Source organism: Anolis carolinensis, chromosome 3, assembly GCF_035594765.1.
Source record: "Anolis carolinensis isolate JA03-04 chromosome 3, rAnoCar3.1.pri, whole genome shotgun sequence".
Classification (NCBI taxonomy): Eukaryota; Metazoa; Chordata; class Lepidosauria; order Squamata; family Dactyloidae; genus Anolis; species Anolis carolinensis.
The window spans coordinates 212693994-212718324 of NC_085843.1; the positions used below are offsets into that span (position 1 = coordinate 212693994).

A 24331-nucleotide genomic window follows, 5' to 3' on the forward strand; every position below is an offset into this window, starting at 1 on the left:
GTTCAACTGTACTGATCATACTGATCTCCAGGCTGTTAGCTTGTGAATCTCAGATTGAGATTGTGGATCTCAGTCTTCAAAGAAACAAAGATTTGTAATTTGTGTTTTACAGTTGGTTTATCACTAAGCAATTTTTCAGTATTTGTATAAGATTACAGTAAGACCTCTGTAACTGTGGAACTCATATTTGCAGTTTCACTTAATTGCACCTGCGGGGAAAATGTCTCTACAAATTTGCTAGGTTCTACAGGAGATTGTATGGTATGCTTCCCCAGAGATTACCATAGAATCATCCAGGAGAAAGTAGTAAATTCCTTTCTATATCCTCCAGGGTGACTCTATTGCATGTTTGGACTGGGGGTGCTTTGATTGTGCTCCAGTTTATGACTCCATGATTCTAAGACATCAGGTAATTTAATGGCATTCAGCCATATCTGCAGTTTCAGGTAACTTGGTCAAGCTGGGAACATATTCTCCATAGATATAAGGGTCTTACTCATCACAAAGAGCAGATTTCAGTGGCATAGGCCGGCTCCGCCATACATCACCCAAGGAGCTCACTGGCTCCCATTAAATGGCTCTATCACGGCTCTGTGGGTGATGTAGGATGGAGCTGGTGTATGCCACTATTGTGACAACACAGGAACCTTATCTGGAGCAAGGCAATGCGGGGCGTGGGGCACTGGGTTCCCCTTGTCCCCTGACAATGCAAAATGATTCCAGCGGCCATGTGACAAGATCATTACTGTATATCCTAATCATAATTTTAACTGGCTTGAAATTGTTCTAGGTCTGAAATTCGTATTTAATTAAATTTGATTGTTACTTTTGTATTATGCAGCTCAACCTAAGAGCTTTGTCTATAGGTCAGCATAAAAGTAAAAAGAACAGCTATGAAATGGAAAACCAGTTTGGGAACTAGGAAAGGAAGAGGTCAGTATTTTGTATAGGGGAAGGTCCAATTCTCAGTGGCTTCTCCTATATGCCCCACATATGCACTGCAATTCAATATTGAGGGATTCATGTTACCTGCATAAAATCCTCCTATGAAATAGAATCATGAGAAACTGGTGTTACACAGTATGAGGTGATGCTATAATTAGTTTGTCTTAAGCCATTCACAACCAAGGGAAAATTCAATCCCATTTTAAGACAAATTATTAATATCTATACTAAACCAGCTTCTAACCAGCTTTGATGTACAAATTTCCCTATCCACTAGGCATGGGTGAATTCCTCAGAATCGTCGTAAATTGGAATAAAATCGTATCTATTTTGGGTTTCGCAAGGGGTTCCAAGGTGGTTTGGCACTTCAGAATTAACCTTCCAATTTGGAGCATTGGAGCCCATTAATTTAATGGCCTCGGAAAACCTTCGGATATATGAGAAAGCATTTTTAATTCAACCAAAATTTGTTTGCAGGGAAAACCAGCCTAGCCTGGGCTTTCCTCCTTGCCCAATCAGTGCTGATTATTATAATACAGTAGAGTCTTGGCAGAAAGGGAAGAGCATTTTCTCTCCTAGCTAGCATCGGGCTTAATAACAGCCCCATAGAAACCAAGCCCTGAGCATTTTCTCTCTGGCAGCATCAGGCTTAATGAAAGCCCCATAGAAACCAAGCCCTGAGCGTTTTCGCTCATGAGTAGCATCAGGCTTAACAGCTCCATAGAAACCAAGCCTGGTGCTGGAAGAGAGTTTTCCCTCCTGGCTAGCACTGGGCCATTTTGAGATAGCATGGTGTAGTGTACTGGTTTGAGAGTTGGACTAAAATTGTGCCTTGATTCCCCACTCAGCTATGAAAACCCACTGGGTGATCCTGGGCAAGTGACACACTCTCAGCCCCAGAAAAGCCAATCAAACAAGAAATAACATTTTCAAATCAGGAACAGATTTCCTTATTCAGAGGCTGATGGCCATCTGTCAGGAGTGATTTGATGATTTGCTATGATTTCTGTTCCTGGTTGATAAATGTCATTTCCTAATTGATTCTGTCATAAAAACATGGCAAAACTTTATTACACTGCCAAAACTTTGTCTTTGTGCAAGGGATATCATCCTATAAAAATAGCACATTATGGTTTATTGAGTCTCTCTCCACCAATTTAACAAAGTTTCAGCCACAAAAACAAAGTTTCTGAAGTAGAACAATGACTTTCAAATTAAATACAACCCAATGAAACAGGAAATAACACTTTCAAACAAGGAACAGATTTTTGTTATTATTAAAATGTTTTTAATAAAAACTTTGAAAATTCACCAAAAATCTGAGGATAAGTAAAACACTCTTAGATTTGGTGAGCTAACAGTGGTCAATGTGTTCTACCACTATAGCGAGTTTCATTAGGTTAGTTCAAAAATGAGGGAGAGAGAAGCCCCTCAAGTTTCCCCATTGACAATAATGTTTTACTTCATGTGCATGCGCATCCACCATTAACAAGGTACATATGAAGATTCAGAAGTTTTGGAAAGTTTTGAACTTTTTGCCTTCAAAATTCAGAAATAACTTTAGAAATGAAGTGCCAGCGCCCCCTACTTTTGAAGAGAGTTTAGAACCATTTTTTTCCTGGATCGTACATGCCTACTATTCACTATAATAACATATTATTTTAATATCTAAATGATGATGGCTTCCAAAATAGATTTATTATGCAGTAAATAAAGATAATACTGTGAAAAAAAGAATTAGAAGGTGTAAGGCAATATTGTAGATATATATATAGATATATATATATATATATATATATATAATTTTATAATGACATAGCTTCAACAGGATTCGTGTTCTTAAGTTTTACTGATGTCAAATGAAATAGCTAGGAGTGCCCATCGAATGGCAAGACAACAAAAGGTCTCACTATTCACCACCTCAATACAGTGTATATCTGAGAACCACTGGAGCAGGAATTTTAATATGGAAACCAGGCATCCAGGGTGGATTAAAGGTCTGAATTTCTTACTTATTGCCATATATTTATTAAACATTCAAAAATGCACCCTGATTCTTGTTGAGGTCTATTGGACAATTCAGAAATGTTAGTTTATCTAACATTTCTGCACTACTTTTTCCCTCTGAGACACACAAGATCAAACTAACCTGTAATTAAGGTTACCCAATGACCTAATAGCAGATTCTCTTTAGCAATAATAACAGTCTTCATCGATCAAAGGTATCAAGGGTACAGAGATATCCGCAGAACACCCCAGCAAGCAAGAGTCTGAAAATGGCAGACTAAAACCCAGAACCTCAATTAGTGGCTGATACCGGATGAGAGACTCCCTCCTGGGTACACAGAGGTTTGGGCGAATTGAAAGGCACAGAACAGACTGTGCTCTGGCACCACAAGATGCAGAGCCAACCTTAAGAAATGGGGCTACAAAGTAGTCCACGACATGCAAGTGTGGAGAACAGCAAACCACAGACCACCTCTTACAATGCAGTCTGAGCCCTGCCGCATGCACAATAGAGGGCCTTCTCACAGCAACACCAGAGGCACCGCAAGTGGCCAGCTGCTGCTCAAAGGACATTTAGTATAATGCCAAGTTTTAAAAACTTGTACCCTTGGTTCGCTTCTGACATGATAGTTAAATAAATAAAGGGTATTGTGCTATCGTACGGGTAAACAGCAACCATGACATTTGGTTTAGAAATTCATTTGACAAGTTCATTAACATGGGTTAAAACAAAAAGGGAATTGTTTCAGGAACAGAAACAGAGGGAGCGAGGGAAGGAAGGAACTGACAAAGCTTTGAATAAGTGTCTTTTCTTTCCTAGCCAAATTAAACCATCCTTAGCTAAGAGTAGGTGCAGAAATGTATGCCTCATTTAGGACTTTCCCAGTATTTCCTAGGCATGCAGAAAACATTATTAGATATTCAACAATATAACTTTCAAAATAAGTCCCAGACAATTCTGCCGCCAACCTAAAAAATACGTTATAAGCATTAACCCTCTTCTATCCAACCAGCAGACTGTACAATATATAGCTGATTAGATGTTCTCACATAGCATTTACCATGCTGTGTGGCATTAGAAAGTTATTCACAGTGCATTGGAAAAATTGGACCCGTGTAAAACAGAATTCCCTGCCCAAACAAAAGCAGCTGTTGTCTTCCAAAACGGGTTTGGAAGCAGACAGTTATCTCTATTACTCAAGCTATTTTAATCAAACTGTGGGTGAGCAGTAAAATTGGACAGGCATCATTAGTCATCATTTATTTAAATCCCTCTTTCATGATCTCCAAGGATGACTTTTCACACTGGCTGGTTAAATTAGCTTGTCTATCAGTCAGCTCAGTTTTACTGTAAAAGCCTCACAAACCCCACTAAGATTACAATAATTTAATAATGCTCAGTGCATTAATGATTCACTTTTAAATCAAGTAATCAATTGTTTAATAATACAGACACATTTCTAACTAAAACTTCAATATATATTCCCTTTTTTAGTTACTGAAGGGATTGCAAGATAATTATAATATAATACAGTTACATAAACTAGCGTTCTAACTTGTTGGGCTCTTTCTAATATTTGGCATTTATTAATGATACAGCATTTTCTATTTCTGCTATAACTGTTGATAGAACATGGCCATACAGCCCAGTAACCAAACAACACTCCAATATTATTTCTATTTCATCTCTTTGCTTGCACGAACTGAATGTTTTAAATGTGAGTGGTTATCAAAAAGCATGTTTCTACTAGTGCTAGATGGTGTAATCCTGTTACTATGTCCTCCTGTTGCTTTCTGGATACACATATGTAGTTCCCATTTATATAATTACCATGGGCACAATAGATTAAATCCTTGTGCTGCTGAACTGCTGACCTGAAGGTTGGCAGTTCGAATCCACGAGATGGGGTGAGCTCCTGTTTGTCAGACCTAGTTCCTGCCAAACTAGCAGGTCAAAAACATGCAAATGTGAGTAGATAAATGGGTACCACTTCAGCAGGAAAAAGCAAAGAGACTCCGCAAGCAATCTTGCTGGCCACACGACCAGGAGGTGACAATGCAGGCTCCTTAGCTTGAAAATGGAGAAAAGCACCTCTCTCAGAGCCAGAGATCAGCACCACCTCCAGAAGCCAGAAATTAAATAAGCCTTTGCCTTGATTTGTGTTTGTGTGTCTCATTGTATGTGATCATAAAGGCATTGAATGTTTGCCTATGTCTGCTGTAAATGCTGTAATCTGCTCTGATTGCCCTAGGGGACAAGGGTGGAATATAAATAATGTGCATTATTGTTGTTGTTTGTTGTTGTTGTTGTTGTTGTTGTTGTTGTTGTTATTATTATTACTATTGTAACTGTTCTTGAAAAATTGTAAATTCTCATATATAATTTTCTAGATGTATTTCAATCTGGCTTTAGGTCTGGCAATGAGACAGTTACAGTTTTGATTGCCTTGGTAAATTATCAGTGCAGGGAACTAGACAGAGCCACTGTCCTGTTGGTTCTGGTGGACTTCTCACCGCCCTTCAATGTTTTTGACTATAGAATAATTCTGGATCATCTCGCTGGGAAGAGGCTCAGGGCCATTGTTTTTCAGTGACTCTTTCTTTAAAGGGCAGACTAAAGTCCTATCTACATTGCCATAAAATGCTATTTGAAACTACACTATATGTTCAGTGTAGATTCATATAATGCAGTTTAACGGCATTGAATAAATTATAAGAGTCTATACTAACCATATAATGCTGCTTCAGACTACATTAAATGGCAGTGTGGATGGGGCCATAGAAAGTGGCACTGGTGGGTGCCTGTTTGACACCCTGGCCATTTTTGTGGGGTATCTCAGAGCTTTGTCCTCTTTCCCATACTGTTTAATATAAAGATGAAACTCATAATGCTATATCATTTCTTGTATGATATAGCTGCAGTCATCTTTCAAGGGGCCTCATCATATTGATGGGGGCCCCCATCTCTTTTTTTCTGTTTCGCTGGTAATCACTGGTGAAACGGAAGGCACGCATTGCACCTCATGACAACTCATGCATCCTCTATCACATAGGGGCATCAGGGGCCCTGTCCCTTCTGTAATTAGATTGGGGAAAGTGTAGCAAGGCACATCGCTGCATTGCCGTTTTCCCCCACCAAATGGGGGGAAAGGCCAAAAATGTAGGTAGCTCCATCGGAACTATTCAAAAGACGCATCGCTCACAATGGTTGGCGAGGAAGCTCCTTGCAATGCTTCCTTGCCACTACAGCTATCAATGGGGTGGGGTCACAGCCTGTGTCATGTGATGAGGTTCATCGGGATCTGTCCCTGAAGAGGAGGCCTAGTGCGGTAAGGGGCCAAAAACCTCTCGTGTTATGAGGCGGGTCAGCTCCCTACAAGTGCATTGCTATCATACAACCCATTGTAGGAGTAAAATGAAATATGTTATTCCTATCGTGGAAAACCATAATTGGCAGATGAGTTGATGCTGGCCCCAGGGACTCTGAGCTATGCAATCCCCCCTGGCCTCCAGTGGCAGTGCAAGATCTAGGCATCTTTTTGAATTGTGCATGTGCCCCCTCCCAGATCTGGGAACAAAGAGTTTCCAGTTCCTCCAACATATTCAGTTTTTAAATATTGTACATTCTTTTAATGTCATGTTATTGATCAAAAATTGTACAAGATGTGTAGACATGGAGCACATCTGTTTATATAGAGCAGGTTAAAATGCTAAACATAAATAAAAAAATAAAAATAATATTTGAAGCCAGCAAAACTTTATCTTACCTATTTTTCTGATGGGACTAGCCACATTACTTATGTCAAAAGTATATGAGTGTATAGGTTTATGATATTTTTAGCTTAATCATATACAATTCTAAAATGTAGGTGTTCTATTGCCTCAATTATTACTTAAGGTGATAAAACAGAAAGTAAGTTCTCCCTGAGAGTTAAACAGCCTACTACAGAAAGAGAAGATAGTGATCAAGTTAACATTGACCTAAGATGAAGTTTCCACTAGGCATCATCTGTCAACTGGCAACACCACTGTCTTTGAGGACTTACTCTTCATCCATCTATTTGCATCCATGACCATTTTTGAAGTGACATTAGAACAGCCTAGAGGCTCTTCGTCTGAGTAACTGCCAAGGACTACTAAAGCTGGGTGTCACATACAACAGAAGTGATAAGCCAAGATAAGATAATGAACTGTGACAACTACTGTCAGCAGTTGTACAATAAGCAGCCATCAAGTATTATACCTGAGGGTTCATGAGAACTGAGTTGGAAAATAAACGGCTACCTTCATTCTCATATGTCATAACATGAAGATACAGAAAAATATGCAGCAAGCCTCCTAGTCTTCTGTATTAAATATGTGATAACACTATGATCCACTGTAGTCAACAATATCCAGAGAAATAAGGTACAGTCTCCTGATGTGAATGAGATTACAGCAAGGTAAGTGGTAATTGAGCAACTAAACTAAGTTGCTAGATTCAGGTGTCTTCTAAATAACTAGGGTTGTATCACGGTTTCTAATGTGCTAAAGCTTAATACTGAAAAATAGCACTTAGTTTTACAGAAAAATATTTTTGTATCGAATGAGAAGGATCCACAAGTGGATCTACTGAAATTATGGGGAAAAATTGCTCTCCCATCATTGAAATTATGAGACAACACAACAGTGTGGGTTAACTATGAGCAACTTTTATTATATGTTACCAAGGCAGGGAGCGCGTTTCCACTGTTCCCGCCCACAATAAGTCCTGGCTGGGACTATTTTTTCTTTACCTTCACTGAAGGGGAGCAAAGCGCTTCCGCACCCTCATGCTGAGGGTGGGAAAAGAATTAGTTCAGTGAATTGCCTATAAGAAGGATTAAATCAGAATACAGTGTATTTACTCAAATGTAATGCTCACAATTTTTGGTTAAATTATCTTTCTAAACTTAGGGTTTGCGTTAGATATGTGTCATTCAGTAATCTTAGTGCTGAGCCAAAGCCAAAGGGGAAGCTGCTTCAGGAGCTGCACATGGAGCTCCTATTTGAGGGGCGTCATCTCTCAGTTCATTGAGATTTGTAGTTTGGGTTGGGATGCATCAACATTCTTTGACAGAGAAAGATCAAGGCCTTGTCAAACTACCACCCCCAAGATTCCATTATATTGAATCAAGGCAGTTAAAGGGCAGTCATTCCACAGCAGAGAGAGATCCCAAAAGTTTTATTTTCCATTGCTGGAAGCTTTGGTGCTCTAACACTTTTGTTTTTAGAGAAGAAATTCTCAGCAGGCAGGAACAACAAATGCTGGTGCGTAATACATTCGCCAGCAAATCCTTTTTTTTTTTTTTTTTTTTTTTGCTTCAGGCTTTTGGAAACTGAGGTGTTCATTAGACTTGGTGGCACATTAGACTCAAGTAAATGTATTTTATTTAGTTCTTTCTTTTGGCATACATTTTTACTATTCAAATGTTCCTTCCACCCTGGCAGCTGTTCCTTTAAGTCTCCATGCTACCTACACATATTTCTCTCCCATTGGAATAGTGGCTCTTAATTTGTTTCAGTGATTCTAAGCAATACTTTCCTCCTTTTAAAAAGTCACATCCACATATTGCAGCTCAAAGGATGTGCAAAGTGTGCCCCATAGATTGAACGTAGCCACTGGTGCTTACTTTTATTCCTCTGACTCCCCATCCTCCAACACCCCCCCTTCTCTATCTATCTATCTATCTATCTATCTATCTATCTATCTATCTATCTAAATTGTATGCTTTTGGACAATGCTTTTGGACAATGTTATGCAGAACCCCAACACATGAAAGCATACATAAATCTCCCCATCCTGACAAGCATCCCATAATCTTGCAGTGGTCCAATCGTTTCTTTTTCATCTGCAACCACTCTCAAAATAGCTTAGTTATCTTCCTATCTCCATTTTGAGAGTGGATGCAGAGTGATTGGGGCATGGCATTGTGTGTATATAATTCACAGGTCCGGAATTGCCCAGACCTGTCCTAAATTATGTACCTTCAAGAAGGCATTATAGATCTGACAGGTGACTATCTTATCTATGATAGTAAGTTGAAGAATGGGGAAACCATATTAAAGCCTGCAATGTAATGAGATAATACATCTAACATGTCAATTGCACAATTCTTTCCTTGAAAGTGATTATGTGGATATACGGTGGTGATGTCTGCCTTTTTTCTCTCTTTCCCTCTCCCCAACCCATGTATATATTTTGCTTTGTATTATTTTCATTAACTGATTTTTATTTTGAGAGAGGAAAGGAGATTGTGGCCACCTTCAGCTGCAAGATAATTTTTCTCATTTGTACCTCCAGGTGAATTAGAGGCATGAAAATATATTTTCTGATCTTGCCTGGAAGTGGGTTACATGGAGGTATATCCATCACATACAAGAAAGAACCAGATATTTCTATGTGATAAGAATATAAGATGAATTATCTTCTCAGATACATGTTGACAGTTCCTATGAGAGACATCAAGATGAAAAGCAGTTCAAGCCATGATAAACCATAGAGATATGCAAAATGGACTTGTCAGATAGGTGGGGAAGAGGAGAAAGTTGGGAAGATGTTGAATTGTACAGGTTCAATCACTTCATAATCTGTGAAATGTATGCATGATACTTCACAGTTGTTAACTGTGTTGAATTTATTTGGGCCATGGAAAACAAATGCATATAAAATGGAAGTAGCAAATATCCTTGTACTCAGTGTGTTAAACGGGATTCTCTTTGAAAATCAATATGCATTTTATTTTAACAGGCCTCTGTGATTAAACAGGCTCTAAAAACAATGTTGAATGTATCTTAATTGCTTCTTTAAGTGCACGTCAAGGTTTGTTCCTTGCTCAGCACTGGAGATATTGAACTATTATGTCAGGGAAGTAAATGATTCATGAAAAACAATCAGATACTTCTTACAATGGAAAGCTACTTTAATTTTACTCTGGAAGAATGGAATTAATATAAAATTATTCCACATTTGCATCTAAAGCCATCTAAGCTGGGATGCAAAAGGCAAATTCTGCTTATTATTCACTAAAAGGAAAGACTGGGGACCAATTTTCACAGTAACAAAAGCAACTTTTTTATCGTGTCAGAAGAGACTTGAGAACATACTGCAATTCGCTTCTGGTGTGAGAGAATTGGCCGTCTACAGTGATGATGTCTAGGGGATGCCCGGATGTGTTACCATCCTGCTGGGAGACTTTTCTCATGTCCCTGCAAGCTAGAACTGACAGATGGGAACTCATCCCGTCTCACAAATTCGAACTGGCAACCTTCAGGTTAGCAATCTAACCTTCAGATCAGCAGTCCAGCCAGCACAAGGGTTTAACCCATTGCGCCACCATGACTCCTCCAAAAACACCTGACATGAGCCAAGTCCATTTGTACATAAATGAGGAAAAGACAATAAGCACAATTACTTCTTTATTTCCAAGCAATTTCTCACCCTACAATGACGACTGTATACTTGGAAACTATGTTTCCCTCTCCCCACTGTCTGACAAGCAAGCTAGTTAAAATATACACATACCCCTACATCTTCCAGAGTACCTTTTGATAATGAAGCATTCAATTCCGTTTTGACTCCAAGCTTAAGTACTATGGGACTTCCAGCGATCATGGATTGTCATGCCCCATATTATTAAATGGTGATGACATGAACAGAGAAGCGGTGAGTTAATAGTATAGAGTATGATTCATATTACCACGAGATTATCCACGTTTTTTCATATCCATGGTGGATTCCAGAATTGAATACCATGGACCAACTATATGCCCATTCATTACCTACTTAATGATTGTTAAATGGTTTCTGACATGGCAAACTTACCATCATACCCAGACACGACAGAAGTACTGATGGTCAGTTGTAGGGCTGAACAGGGTATTGGGCTGCAACCAGTGCTGGTTGGGTCCCCCCCTCCCGAAGGAGTAGGTTCACAGTTTGGGGGTCCTCCTGGACTCAATGCTGACCTTGGCAGTGGCCGGGACAACCTTTGCACAGTTAAAGGTTGTGCGCCCATAGCTCACAAAGCCCAATCTGGCTATGGTAGTATATGTTTTAGTCACATCCAGACTAGACTACTATAACACACTCTATGTGGGGTTGCTCCAGAAAAGGGTTTGAAAACCAACTGATGCAAAGTTCAACAGCTAGCCTGCTCATGGGAGTAGGATATAGAAAAAGAACTACCCTGCTTCTGAAGCAGCTTCACTGGCTTCCAGTTTGTTTCTGGGTGCAATTCAAGGTGCTGGCTTTAGCCTATAAAGCCCTAAATGGTTCAGGCCCAGCCTACTTGAGGGACAGGATCTCTTCCTATCAGTCTGCACGAGCCCTGAGATCATCAGGAGAGGCCCTTCTCTCGGTCACCACCGTCATGAGTACGGTTGGTAGGAATGAGAGAGAGTGCCTCTTTGGTGGTAGCTCCATCATTTTGGAACTCCCTCCCCAAAGAGGTGCATTTGGCCTCCTCATTACTGGCCTTCCGCTCCCAGGTTAAAACCTTTCTATGGAAGCAGGCCTTTCCCGACAACCCTTAACAAGCAGGCTATTTTGGTCTGGCAAGGCTCACGCAGCCAAAGATTTGGAGCTTCGAAATTTTGAGTACAATGTTTTAAGGATAACCTTAGTGGTCTGAGGCCCAGGGATTTTTAATTATAATGATAAATGGTGTTATTTATTACGCTTATTTTATATCATTTATGTAATGTGTTTATGTAATGTGTTGGTTTATTGTTTATTTGTTTGGGTTGGGAGGATGATGATGTGCTTTTGTATTATGAAATTTCTGTTTAACCATTTGTTCGCCGCTTTGAGTCCCACTCGTGGAAGAAAAGTGGGATGATGATAATAATAATAATAATAATAATAATAATAATAATAATAATAATAAGGTTTTTATTGCAAGATTTATTCAGAAGAGTTTTGCCAGTTGTTTTTCTTTCACCCAGAAGATTTCCATGACTGAGTGGGCATTTGAATCTTGGTCTCCGACAATCCTAGTTCAGCACTCAAACCACTATACTATGCTGGCTGTCATGCTAAATGATATAATGCAAATTTTACTGATTCAATAGATCTACTAGATTTAAGATTAGTAATTGGATGTAATCTCTTAACTGCAGAGAACAAGAAATTCTTGAAGAGCTCTCTATTCTGTGATCCATCTTAAGCATTGTTCATCCCCATCTACCATCATTAGCACAACACACAAAATCTAAGTCTGGGAATGTGCAGAGGAAAAAAAAAAGCAGGGAAACTGGCTAGCAAAGAGAAGGAGGGGATAGAAACTTCTACAGGATGGGTCTTTAGAAAATTATTGTTTAATTTGTTCTTAAATCAGAAAAAAATAGTCCATTATCATAGGGATAGTCATTTTCCCCCTGGGCAAATAAGTATCTTTAATGGTTTAGATACTTTTATTACAAACCCCTTCCCCATCAAATATTCATAATAGAGGGAGTTCCCAAGTTACAGACAAGATAGATTCTGTAGGTTTGTTCTTAAGTTTCATCTCTGTGCTTCTGTTAAAGTATATTCTAGAAAATGAGAAATATGAATTTGGCCTTTCACTTTTTGAAACACGCATGCACACAGACTGCTCTGTGGTATAGAAGCATCCTAGGCTTTTTATCCACTGTGGTATTTCGGGGATGCTGAATGAATTAATAAGGAATGTCAATGCATGTTTCTTTACTGTCAGAGCTGGCAGCACTATGAGATGAGTGATATTTTTTGTGAATGCTAATTTTAATAAGAAATGCATTCACTCACATCATTCTTAGGGATCATTTCTGGCACTATGCCTATGGAAATGAGAAGCATTACAAGGATGTGCCCTGAAGTCAAAACATAAAATGAAATCAATAACATTCAAGTTGTCTTCATCACAAAATTTACTTTAATTGCCCTGCAATTCATTATTATTTAGCAGGCTGATTAGCCAAGTGTTTTGATGTTCGCATAAGATGTGTTGTTGTGACTCCTAATGTTTTGGTTCATGGTTATTATGATTTAGAGACAAATAAGAAGACTGGATTAATTCTAACAATTGCTCATGATACACGCTGTGCCTCATTATTTCTTTGAGCTCCCATCTATATCCTTATCCATCTGGTAGCTTGCTTTATTATGGAAACTTTTCGAGCTGGGTAATCTTTTTCATGTTTTTAGCAAGCTCCCTTGTACTGAGTCAGACCAAAAATTGCACTTGTTCCATAGTCTCTATGCTGACACCTCTCTACATCTTTCTACTGAGGCAATCCTACTTCATAATCTCTCTTTATATAAATGTAATGTGCTGTTTTACTATGGAGTAAACTCAGGGCCGGCCGGAGATATTTTTAAATGTTAAGCGGGGGGCTAAAAAGCGCCCCCGCCACCGGCCCCGCCTCCCACGCCCTGGCCCCGCCTCCCACGCTGTGTGGGAGGCGGGGCCAGGGCGAATAGTGCGGGGGGCGGGGCCAGAGTTGGCCCCGCCCCCCGTGCCCTGGCCGCGACCAGGAAGTAAGGCCCGAATGGCCTAGCTGTGCTGTGCGCATGCGCACAGCACAGCTAGGCCATTTTGCCCTTAGTCAACAAACTAAGGGCAAAAATGGCCTATCTGGCAGTGCGCATGCGCACAGCCAGATAAGCCATTTTTGCCCTTAGTTTGTTGACTAAGGGCAAAATGGCCTAGCTGTGCTGTGCGCACGCGCACAGCACTGCTAGGGCATTCGGGCCTTACTTCCTGGTCGCGGCCGGCGATCGCCCGGGCGATCGCCGGCCGCGACCAGGAAGTAAGGCCCGAATGGGCTATCTGCGCTGTGCGCACGGGCACAGCGCAGATAGCCCATTCGGGCCTTACTTCCTGGTCGCGGCCGCCGGCCGCCCGGGCGATCGGCGGCCGCGACCAGGAAGTAAGGCCATTTTGCCCTTAGTAACAAACCAAGGGCAAAAATGGCTTATCTGGCTGTGCGCATGCGCACAGCCAGATAAGCCATTTTTGCCCTTAGTTTGTTACTAAGGGCAAAATGGCCTAGGTGTGCTGTGCGCACGCGCACAGCACAGCTAGGCCATTCGGGCCTTACTTCCTGGTCGCGGCCGGCGATCGCCCGGGCGATCGCCGGCCGCGACCAGGAAGTAAGGCCCGAATGGGCTATCTGCGCTGTGCACACGGGCACAGCGCAGATAGCCCATTCGGGCCTTACTTCCTGGTCGCGGCCGCCGGCCGCCCGGGCGATCGGCGGCCGTGACCAGGAAGTAAGGCCATTTTGCCCTTAGTAACAAACTAAGGGCAAAAATGGCTTATCTGGCTGTGCGCATTTATTTAGCAGGCTGATTAGCCAAGTGTTTTGATGTTCGCATAAGATGTGTTGTTGTGACTCCTAATGTTTTGGTTCATGGTTATTATGATTTAGAGACAAATAAGAAGACTGGATTAATTCTAACAATTGCTCATGATACACGCTGTGCCTCATTATTTCTTTGAGCTCCCATCTATATCCTTATCCATCTGATAGCTTGCTTTATTATGGAAACTTTTCGAGCTGGGTAATCTTTTTCATGTTTTTAGCAAGCTCCCTTGTACTGAGTCAGACCAAAAATTGCACTTGTTCCATAGTCTCTATGCTGACACCTCTCTACATCTTTCTACTGAGGCAATCCTACTTCATAATCTCTCTTTATATAAATGTAATGTGCTGTTTTACTATGGAGTAAACTCAGGGCCGGCCGGAGATATTTTTAAATGTTAAGCGGGGGGCTAAAAAGCGCCCCCGCCACCGGCCCCGCCTCCCACGCCCTGGCCCCGCCTCCCACGCTGTGTGGGAGGCGGGGCCAGGGCGAATAGTGCGGGGGGCGGGGCCAGAGTTGGCCCCGCCCCCCGTGCCCTGGCCGCGACCAGGAAGTAAGGCCCGAATGGCCTAGCTGTGCTGTGCGCATGCGCACAGCACAGCTAGGCCATTTTGCCCTTAGTCAACAAACTAAGGGCAAAAATGGCCTATCTGGCAGTGCGCATGCGCACAGCCAGATAAGCCATTTTTGCCCTTAGTTTGTTGACTAAGGGCAAAATGGCCTAGCTGTGCTGTGCGCACGCGCACAGCACTGCTAGGGCATTCGGGCCTTACTTCCTGGTCGCGGCCGGCGATCGCCCGGGCGATCGCCGGCCGCGACCAGGAAGTAAGGCCCGAATGGGCTATCTGCGCTGTGCGCACGGGCACAGCGCAGATAGCCCATTCGGGCCTTACTTCCTGGTCGCGGCCGCCGGCCGCCCGGGCGATCGGCGGCCGCGACCAGGAAGTAAGGCCATTTTGCCCTTAGTAACAAACCAAGGGCAAAAATGGCTTATCTGGCTGTGCGCATGCGCACAGCCAGATAAGCCATTTTTGCCCTTAGTTTGTTACTAAGGGCAAAATGGCCTAGGTGTGCTGTGCGCACGCGCACAGCACAGCTAGGCCATTCGGGCCTTACTTCCTGGTCGCGGCCGGCGATCGCCCGGGCGATCGCCGGCCGCGACCAGGAAGTAAGGCCCGAATGGGCTATCTGCGCTGTGCACACGGGCACAGCGCAGATAGCCCATTCGGGCCTTACTTCCTGGTCGCGGCCGCCGGCCGCCCGGGCGATCGGCGGCCGTGACCAGGAAGTAAGGCCATTTTGCCCTTAGTAACAAACTAAGGGCAAAAATGGCTTATCTGGCTGTGCGCATGCGCACAGCCAGATAAGCCATTTTTGCCCTTAGTTTGTTACTAAGGGCAAAATGGCCTAGGTGTGCTGTGCGCACGCGCACAGCACAGCTAGGCCATTCGGGCCTTACTTCCTGGTCGCGGCCGGCGATCGCCCGGGCGATCGGCGGCCGCGACCAGGAAGTAAGGCCATTTTGCCCTTAGTAACAGGATTCTTAGTTTGTTGACTTAGTTTGTTGACTAAGGGCAAAATGGCCTAGGTGTGCTGTGCGCACGGGCACAGCGCAGATAGCCCATTCGGGCCTTACTTCCTGGTCGCGGCCGGCGATCGCCCGGGCGATCGCCGGCCGCGACCAGGAAGTAAGGCCCGAATGGCCTAGCTGTGCTGTGCGCGTGCGCACAGCACACCTAGGCCATTTTGCCCTTAGTCAACAAACTAAGGGCAAAAATGGCTTATCTGGCTGTGCGCATGCGCACAGCACAGATAGGCCATTTTTGCCCTTAGTTTGTTACTAAGGGCAAAATGGCCTAGGTGCTTGTCGCGGTTTGGCGTGGGCGCGGGGATTGAAGCCCCGCGGGCCCGCGCCAACACCGGAGGCGTCGGTGGCGCTACGGGGCGCTGTCGACGCCTCGACAGCGCCCCTAGCAGCCAGCGCCCGAGGCGGCCGCGTCAGCGGCCGCCTAGTAACAACCGGCCCTGAGTAAACTGCAAAACCACTGAACCAAATCACATCCAATTTGGCTACAAAAGACATAGTCATCCAATCTATGTCTTTCAAACAAAAAACCTAGAAAAATAAAGCCCAAATTAGAGGACACGAAAGAGCCATTTTCCCCCTTTAGAAACAGCTCAGAACGGTAGGCCCCGGTCCCTCTAGGACCCGTCCATTTCGTATCCTAGGGCACAGGGCAGAGTGCACTTAGGCATCATCCACACTGCCTATAAAATACAGATTATCGGATTTGAACTGGATTATTTGGCAGTGTAGACTCAAGTCCCTCCCATACGGCTATATAACCCAGAATGCCAAGGCACATAATCCACAGTATCTGCTTTGAACTGGATTATCTTGAGTTCACACTGCCATATAACCCGGTTCAGTGTGGATTTTATACAGCTGTGTAGAAGGGGCCTCATATAATCCAATTCTAAGCAGATGATATAAGATTATAAATATAATATATAATATTTACTGTGGTATAATAATACAGAACAATATAATCTCTAAAATCAGGACAGTAAATAAAGAACAACACTCTGAAAACAGGGAAATTCCAAACAGGAAACAATCGGGGCCAGCTAACAACTCCCAACAAAGGATTCCCCCAGGCAGGAAGTATCCAGACTTTGAAGCTGCAAGGCCATTAAATGCTAATCAAGGTGCCTAATTGCAGCATTCATACTTGCCACACCAAGACTATTAATTGCTGTTCAACCTGGGCAACCAAGGATTCCACAAGGTAGAAAGTGGCTAGGCTTGTAAGCTGCAAGACTATTCAGTGCAACTCAAGCTGGCCAAACAATGACTCCCCTACAAAGGAAGTAGCCAGGCTTCAAAGTGGCTCTTTGAATGAGGGTGCTACTCCAGCTCGCCAAACAAGGATTCCCCTAGCTATAACACAGCCAGGCATTGAAGCTGCAAGGCTATTCAGTGCAATTCAACCAGACTAACAAAGGATTAACCTTGGTAGAAGGCAGCCAGGCTTTGAAGCAGTAATACTACTCTGTATTATTGAAGCTGATCAACCAAAGATTTCGCTAGATAGCAAGCAGCCAGGCCTTGAAGTAGCAAGGCTATTCATTGCAATTCTAGCAGCCCAAAAAACCATTCCCCTAGAATCAAGTACCCAGGCTTCCAAGCAGCAAGCCTATTCCATTGTATTCCAGCTCACCAAACAAGAATACCAGCTGTTGAGTAACTTAAGTGGTAAGTAAAAACTGTGCTCCTGTCTTGCTTGTGAGCTTCCCATAGGCTGGTCCTTGTGGACATTATTGCATGAGATTTGTAATCTGTATTGGAGGCTCCCTAGCCACAAATGAAAAAATGTACCCCTGCATGGCTTCATCATAAACTTGCTGCAAAACAATCTGCAGCTTGTGTTGAAGCAGTCATTTTTAGGGCTGCTGGGCATGTGTTCAAAGAGTCTTCAGAAGTGTTTTCAGTCATGTAGTAATCTGAAGCTGCTTCAGCAGTTACTTTGGAGTCAGTAAGGTCTATGCTTGGCGTGTTGTGGGTATTCCATTTCCACTTCTGGTAGGCAGATGTAGAAGACCTATGGCTCCAAAGCTATATATTTTCCCTTTCGTTGTTGTTGTTGTTGTTGTTGTTGTTGTTATTGTTATTATTTTAATTCAAGTAACTACACAGCAGCAGAACTGAATCAAGCCACGGATATGGGTTTCCCAGTTTAATTAAATGCTTCTTTTCCTTGTAAAACTGTTTTGCAGAACTTCCTGCTCATGCATGATTGTGCATCACTAAACAAGGTTATCTAGTCAAAACTCAATTTCCCTTTTGAAGAATACATAAAATAGGGGAATAATTTCAATTGCAAAATGCTTGTTTATGTTTTAATTAATATTTTAAGTGCTAATAGAGATGGTGTTTCAATATGACAAAAACACAAAGTACAAATGGGCTGAGAATCTCTGACAGAACAAAAGGTGGGTCTTGAGAGTTTGTGAATAATAATAATAATAATAATAATAATAATAATAATAATAACAACAACAACAACAACAACAACAACAACAACAATAATAATAATCCTTTATTTATATACTGCTCCATCTCCTTGAGAGGACTCAGGGTGGTTTCCAGCATGTAAAAAACAGTCAGTTGTCAAAACAATATATAACGGCATGAACAAACAAACATAATAAAAACAATATCACAAAACAGCAGTAAAAACAGTTCAATCTAAAAATGACCACAGTTACAGTACCAATCATCTTGATGGGGTCCAATACAGTGAACTCTTGGAATAGCTCAATTCTCAGGAAAAAAAAACAATAAAGGGGGAATGGACAAAGATAGAGAATGCACAGTTTAAGGAGAGTTACATCCTTGCAGCGGCCGTAACTAAATGCACCTGGAGCTTTCTCAAAGTGCTTTCACAAAGGTTTGGTGCAATAACAATAGGAGTTGGGCAGTCCAAGCAGGATGGGTTTGCAATGACAGAACCCATTTTATGAACCACATGTGATAATGTTCTGTGTCAACAGAATGTTTTGTCTTTGGTCTACTTCAGCATACCATAAATCTGTTTATGTTTATATGAAAAAAGTGTCCTACCATTAAGATATGGGATTTACTATTAATACTATTGATTACGTAGTATTCTTAAATTAGAGGAATGTGTAATTATGGGAATATTCCATTCTATGGTAATAAACATTTCACATCAAAGTTTGATTTCAGCTGAGTTCTGTATTGAACTAGAAGTACCACTTCGTAGATGATCTCATATTGCAACATCCATATAAATTAGCTAGGAGTAAAAGAACTGGGAAAGCAATATAGTGTTTTCCCTTGTTTTGAAGGGAAAACTTCAGAAAAGTAATAATTTATATTCTGTCTCTTTCTGTAGAAAAATAGAACAAGCCCATATAATCAAATTAAGTTGGAAGATCAGCTCCTTGTTCTATTACTTTAGCCCATTAAGTTTAGTTAATTGAGATGAAATAAGTAGTAGTTATTTTTCCTTTCCCCTTCCTGATTCAGTTGGCTTGCTTTCTCTCCTTTGCCTCATAGCTGAAGCATTTATATCCCCATCTCCCCATTCCCCACTTTCCCATGGTCAGGCAACCAGTATGGCATTCAAGAGTCTCCCACTTCTAGGGGTCATGGCATTGGGTAGCTTTGCTGAGTTGTCAATAAAACAGTTTAAATGCAGTAGCATATTTTTTTTCTTCCTGCTATTGCATCTGAAGCTGGCGATATATATAGAGTTTTAATTAATAGGATAACAAAACAATGGGTTAATTATTCCTCTTAGCAGTATGGAAGAGAGAGTAGAAAAACCCCAAGTATATACTTAGATAAAAAAGAAACTTACTTTTAGATGGCACAGGCAAATTGGAACGGACCACCTGCAATGAGTCTGCTTGCACACGAAGTAAATAGTTTTTCACCGTTTCATAATCCAGAGGTTTTTTGATAGCGATAACACCTGTTCTGTTATTAATCGCAAACACACCTGGAATACCGCACAGTTTTAAGAACAGTTAGCACTTTTAGGTCAGCACTGTGAATAAAACAATATGCACGTAATCCTAAAATCTATCACCTCTTTCCCAACCTATTGCTGAATTGTAGCCAATTCATTTTTAAATATAAATTGCTGGCCTGGATTCTAGTGAGTCTGAATTCCTTCCATCACCTCCTCATTCGAATAGTAGTTATAAAGAATCCAGGCACTTGAATCAAGCTTATTTTTGACTTAAAAAAAATAGAGAAATCTACTAGGTATTTTTTAAAATCTCTGCTTTGGCCTTCTGTTGATTTATGAAAAGTAAAAGATATAAAATGATGACAGCATAAAATGCACTTCTTACTGTAGCATTGTGAAAAGTGCTTTTTACTGTACTAGTCAGTTACTGGTTGCTTCTTACATTTTTTGCTTTGCAAAATTCTTGTAATATTCTTTTTTGCTTTGTAATGTACTAGTGGCAAACCTTTGTTTGAGACATTTTAGGTCAGATGTCGGGGGTCTACTATAATCTTTCTGTGGAAATTGTTCTTCAACTTTTAGAATGAAAACATATGGCTACATTTTGTCTTTTCCCTAATGGAATGATCAGCATAAATCGCTTATTTTGATTTACACTGAGAAAATAGCATAGGAGAATGTGTATGTTCAAACATTGCAATTCTGGTACAATGTATGTTCCCACACAAGACCTGGTCATGGCTTTGTATCATCCTTCCCTGAATCCTATTGGCAGTCTTAGGTGGAATAGCCCTTTAGAAATATATAAGTGTTGATTCCTTATTTAACAACTAATTCAATAGGCACTCTTTAGTTTGGGACTACAAATAGGATCTTGGCCCCTGTTTAAAGTTGGCTTAAAAGCATTAACTATATTATTTCATTTTAAAATGGTGTAACAATTTAACCCGCTGCGGTGGTACAGTGGGTTAAACTGCTGAGCTGCTGAACTTGTTGACCGGAAGGTCGGTGGTTCAAATCTGAAGGATAGAGTGAGCTCCCGCTGTTAGCCCCAGCTTTTGCCATCCTAGCAGTTTGAAAAAATGCAAATGTGAGTAGATAAATAGGTACTGCTCCATGAAGTCATGCTGGTAACATGACCTAGAGGGGTGTCTACGGACAACACCAGCTCTTTGGCTTAGAAATGAAGATAAGCACCCCCCCCCCCCAGAGTTGGACTCAACTAGATTTAATGTCAAGGAAAAACCTTTACCTTTACTTAACAGTTCTTACAATAACTATAATGAGGTAATTTAGCTCTCATTATTTCATTGTTATGGATATGTTTTTGTTCTATTTGCCTTGGGTATACAAATATAATGCTGGATAAGCAAAATGTATGGCATATTTAAACTGCAGTTACATATATTCATGTATAAGAAGACTTCATGTATAAGTCAAGGGCAGTCTTGGAAGCCAGAATTGGGGATTTTGATATGATTCATAGATAAGTCAGGAGAGAGTCATTTCTAGAAGCCAGTCACCCCTAGCCACTGCCATTTCCTGACCCATACATTCCAAAAGGCAAGAAGTGGTACCACAGTAGAGAAAGTAGAGGGGGCTTCTTTTATGTTCTCCATGGATGAACTAAGCTCATGTCTTTCACCATTCCACTGAAAGAAGGGGATGGTTCCTTTTTTTGATAAGAGTCAAGGTTACACCTAACCATGGATAAGACAATTCAGTTTTTTGTGTTGACTTTTGGACAAAAATGTATACTTATATATAAGTATATAGGATATATTACTTTTGCATCTGTTCAAGTGTAATAGTTTCTCCCAAAGAATCCTGGGAACTATAGTCTGGTGAAATCAGTGATGATTTGCCATGAAACATATCTGACCCCCTTTAAATGTCCATAGTTCTATAGTATCCCCTAAACATCAAAGTAAGTAGAGAATTGTGTGTTTGGTACTGTATAAGACACTGCATCTTAAAAAATGGTGGTGTCAAATTCATTCGGTTTATTCGAGGATATTTTCTCTCCTTAAATCTCCTATAAAATTTTATTTCTCATTCAAGATCACATGTGACTTACCATTTTCATTTCCTGATACAATAGAATAGACAATGGTCTGATTCAAGGCAGCAGCAGTTACCACAACAACTTGAGTTCCTTTGGGTGCACCTTCGCTCACAGGAGGGGGCCTGAAAAATTGGACAAAACAAATTGTTCTTGCTCACAGTCACGTTCTGAGGACTCTACTGATTGACTCAATATATACGACATTTTCTCCTTAATTGTGAGGCTGAAGAAGAAACTCGAAGGTATGGGACTAATGTCATATAATCCTGGTATTTGGTTGACAAGAAATAAGGAAAAATTAAGCATACAAAACAAGGCAACAAACATTTGATCCAAACATTTGAACAGTCATATCTATAAGTGTGCAGATGGATAGAAAGGGTGACAAGTGAATGATGTAAACATTTGGATCCTTTTCCCACTCCTCAGATTGTATGGGAAAGAGACTGAAATGTTCACACAGCTGCATAAGCTCCCCAGCCTTGTACTGGAAAAATTTTTGTGTCAATTGCGACGCTGATTCAATAATTATATCTAAGATGAATATCATCCTTTAGAAGAAAAGATTTCAGCATGAAGAAAAGATTTCAGCACAAAAAAGAAAAAAAGAAGCTGGGTATAACTTGCTCAAAGAAGCAAGCACTATGCTACAAACAATAATTTAGCTTCCAGCTTGTTTTTCTTTCCCTTGCATGGCCATCTATTGCAGAAGCATACTGACATTTTTTCCCCAAAAGTATCCTAGAGAAAATTCCTGTTGTCAAGAAATAGCCACAAGGTTTTTGATAATAAATGTTTTTTCTTGCACATCTGAACACAGAGCCCTTGGTCAATCTGATCAACTGGAAAGGATAAAGAAATGCTAAGCTAAGCTTCCCATTCTATAACATTCTTCAGAACTCTGCAGGCCTTGATGCCTCTATAAATCTTTTTGAGTCAGGTTTATGCTCAGTCTTGATTTTTTTGTAAATGTCCATGGCACGCATACAGAGATTACTGTGTATCTCCTGCTTGATGTTTTAAGCCAGTTCGCATTCTAATTTTTATACTACTCAGTTTCACTATCTGGAGACAATTTCCTGAAAACATGAACATTAAGGGAATTGCTACGGGAAATACGATATCAGAGGCTAGACCAGCAGTGTGGTCCTGCTTATCTTTGAGAATGCAGTAAGAGCCCTTCTGTCTCAAACAAAAATCCTAACTAGCTCTGCATTTTATTTTCCCAAATGTCTATGGGGAAAGCACCAAAAGGATGTAACGGCAATAGCATTTTCTCTTGTTGCTCATGACAACAGGTAGGGAGTCTTGTGCCTCTGTTCTTGGAGATAATAATTTGCACCTTTGCAATGAAACACAGGTGCCCCTCAAGGGACAGAAAGAAAGCAGGCACCACATGATGTGTTGAATGAAATTATGATGTACAGAATGAATCTGAAACTAAGAAGATTCTCATTGGTATTGTTCCATCTCCCAGTTTTTGATTTTACAAGTTGCCCATAGTTGCAGGAATAGCACCTGTTTGCATTTCCTTCCAGGGCTGTTGCAGATTCTGCAGCAACCTGATAGTTTAGCCATTAGCAGAATTTGTAGCCTGTTTGCAAAGCTTTGCTGTTTGCAGCCTGCAAATGTATCTTATTGTTCTGGAGACCGCCCCTTTTCCTGGGGAAAGAAGGCTCCATTTTGAGAAGCCTCTTGCCTTCTAGACTGAAGAAGAAAGAACTTAGATGTGTTGGGTGGCCAAGCCAGGCCAACTCTGACAAAGCCATCGTAAGTACTGACCTGCCTTTAAAACCAGTGCCGAGCATAGATAGGGAAAGACCTATTCTTTCTAAAAATAGTAGCTTAGCACTGGGGCAGAGAATATCTCAGGATTTCTCTGTCACTAGAGGAAGTTCTATCTACTTTGCCTCAAAAACTAGCTTGGAGCTTAGATAGTTATAGACGTGCTCCTTCTGATAGCTCAGGGCTAGGGTAGAGAGGATCTCAGGATCTCTCCGCCTTTGGAGGAAGTTAAACCAGCAACTAAAAGGGAAAGGCAAGAAAAGAACATCTGCAAGGTTTTATAAGTTGACTGTTTATATTTGCAACTTTAACTACGTGTGCCAAGTCTGCCATGAACTTTGTGAAAATAATTGCTCAACTTAAAGTGCCTTTGGTTACTGGGATTTCCAGAGCTTCTAAGTAAGGCCCCGCAGTTCACCTGGGCAAAGGAAGAAGCACATCTTAAAGCTTTAAAAGGTGCCTGGGTGTGACGGCATAGGTATAGGATTCTCCTTATCAGGATTATCTAACACTTGAGAAATATGTTTTCAACCATTTTGTAATATTCCTTCTTAAAAGCCAGTTGAGCTTCTCTGAAAAGCATGGGAATGGGAGGGAATACAACTCCCATTACATTGCGAACCTCTGGGTAGTATCCCTCTTTCAACCAAGGAGAGAGGCTCTCCTGGTGGGCCTCTGAGC

At 41.3% G+C, this 24331-nt stretch overlaps 1 protein-coding gene across 12 annotated transcripts in view; it reads right to left on the reverse strand.

Annotated features, from left to right (window-relative positions):
* The window catches only part of pcdh15 (protocadherin related 15), a 1032943-nt gene that overhangs the window by 99019 nt on the left and 909593 nt on the right, over positions 1 to 24331 (reverse strand). For all 12 annotated transcript variants that reach the window (XR_010005016.1, XM_062977492.1, XM_062977488.1 and 9 more), the window contains 2 exons: positions 21878 to 21987; positions 19687 to 19827 (listed from right to left, as the gene is read on the reverse strand). Coding sequence is in view for 11 of the 12 variants with exons in the window: in XM_062977492.1 (XP_062833562.1) it covers positions 19687 to 19827; positions 21878 to 21987 (251 nt within the window). In the remaining variant the exon portion in view is untranslated. The remainder of the gene's footprint in view (positions 1 to 19686; positions 19828 to 21877; positions 21988 to 24331) is intronic.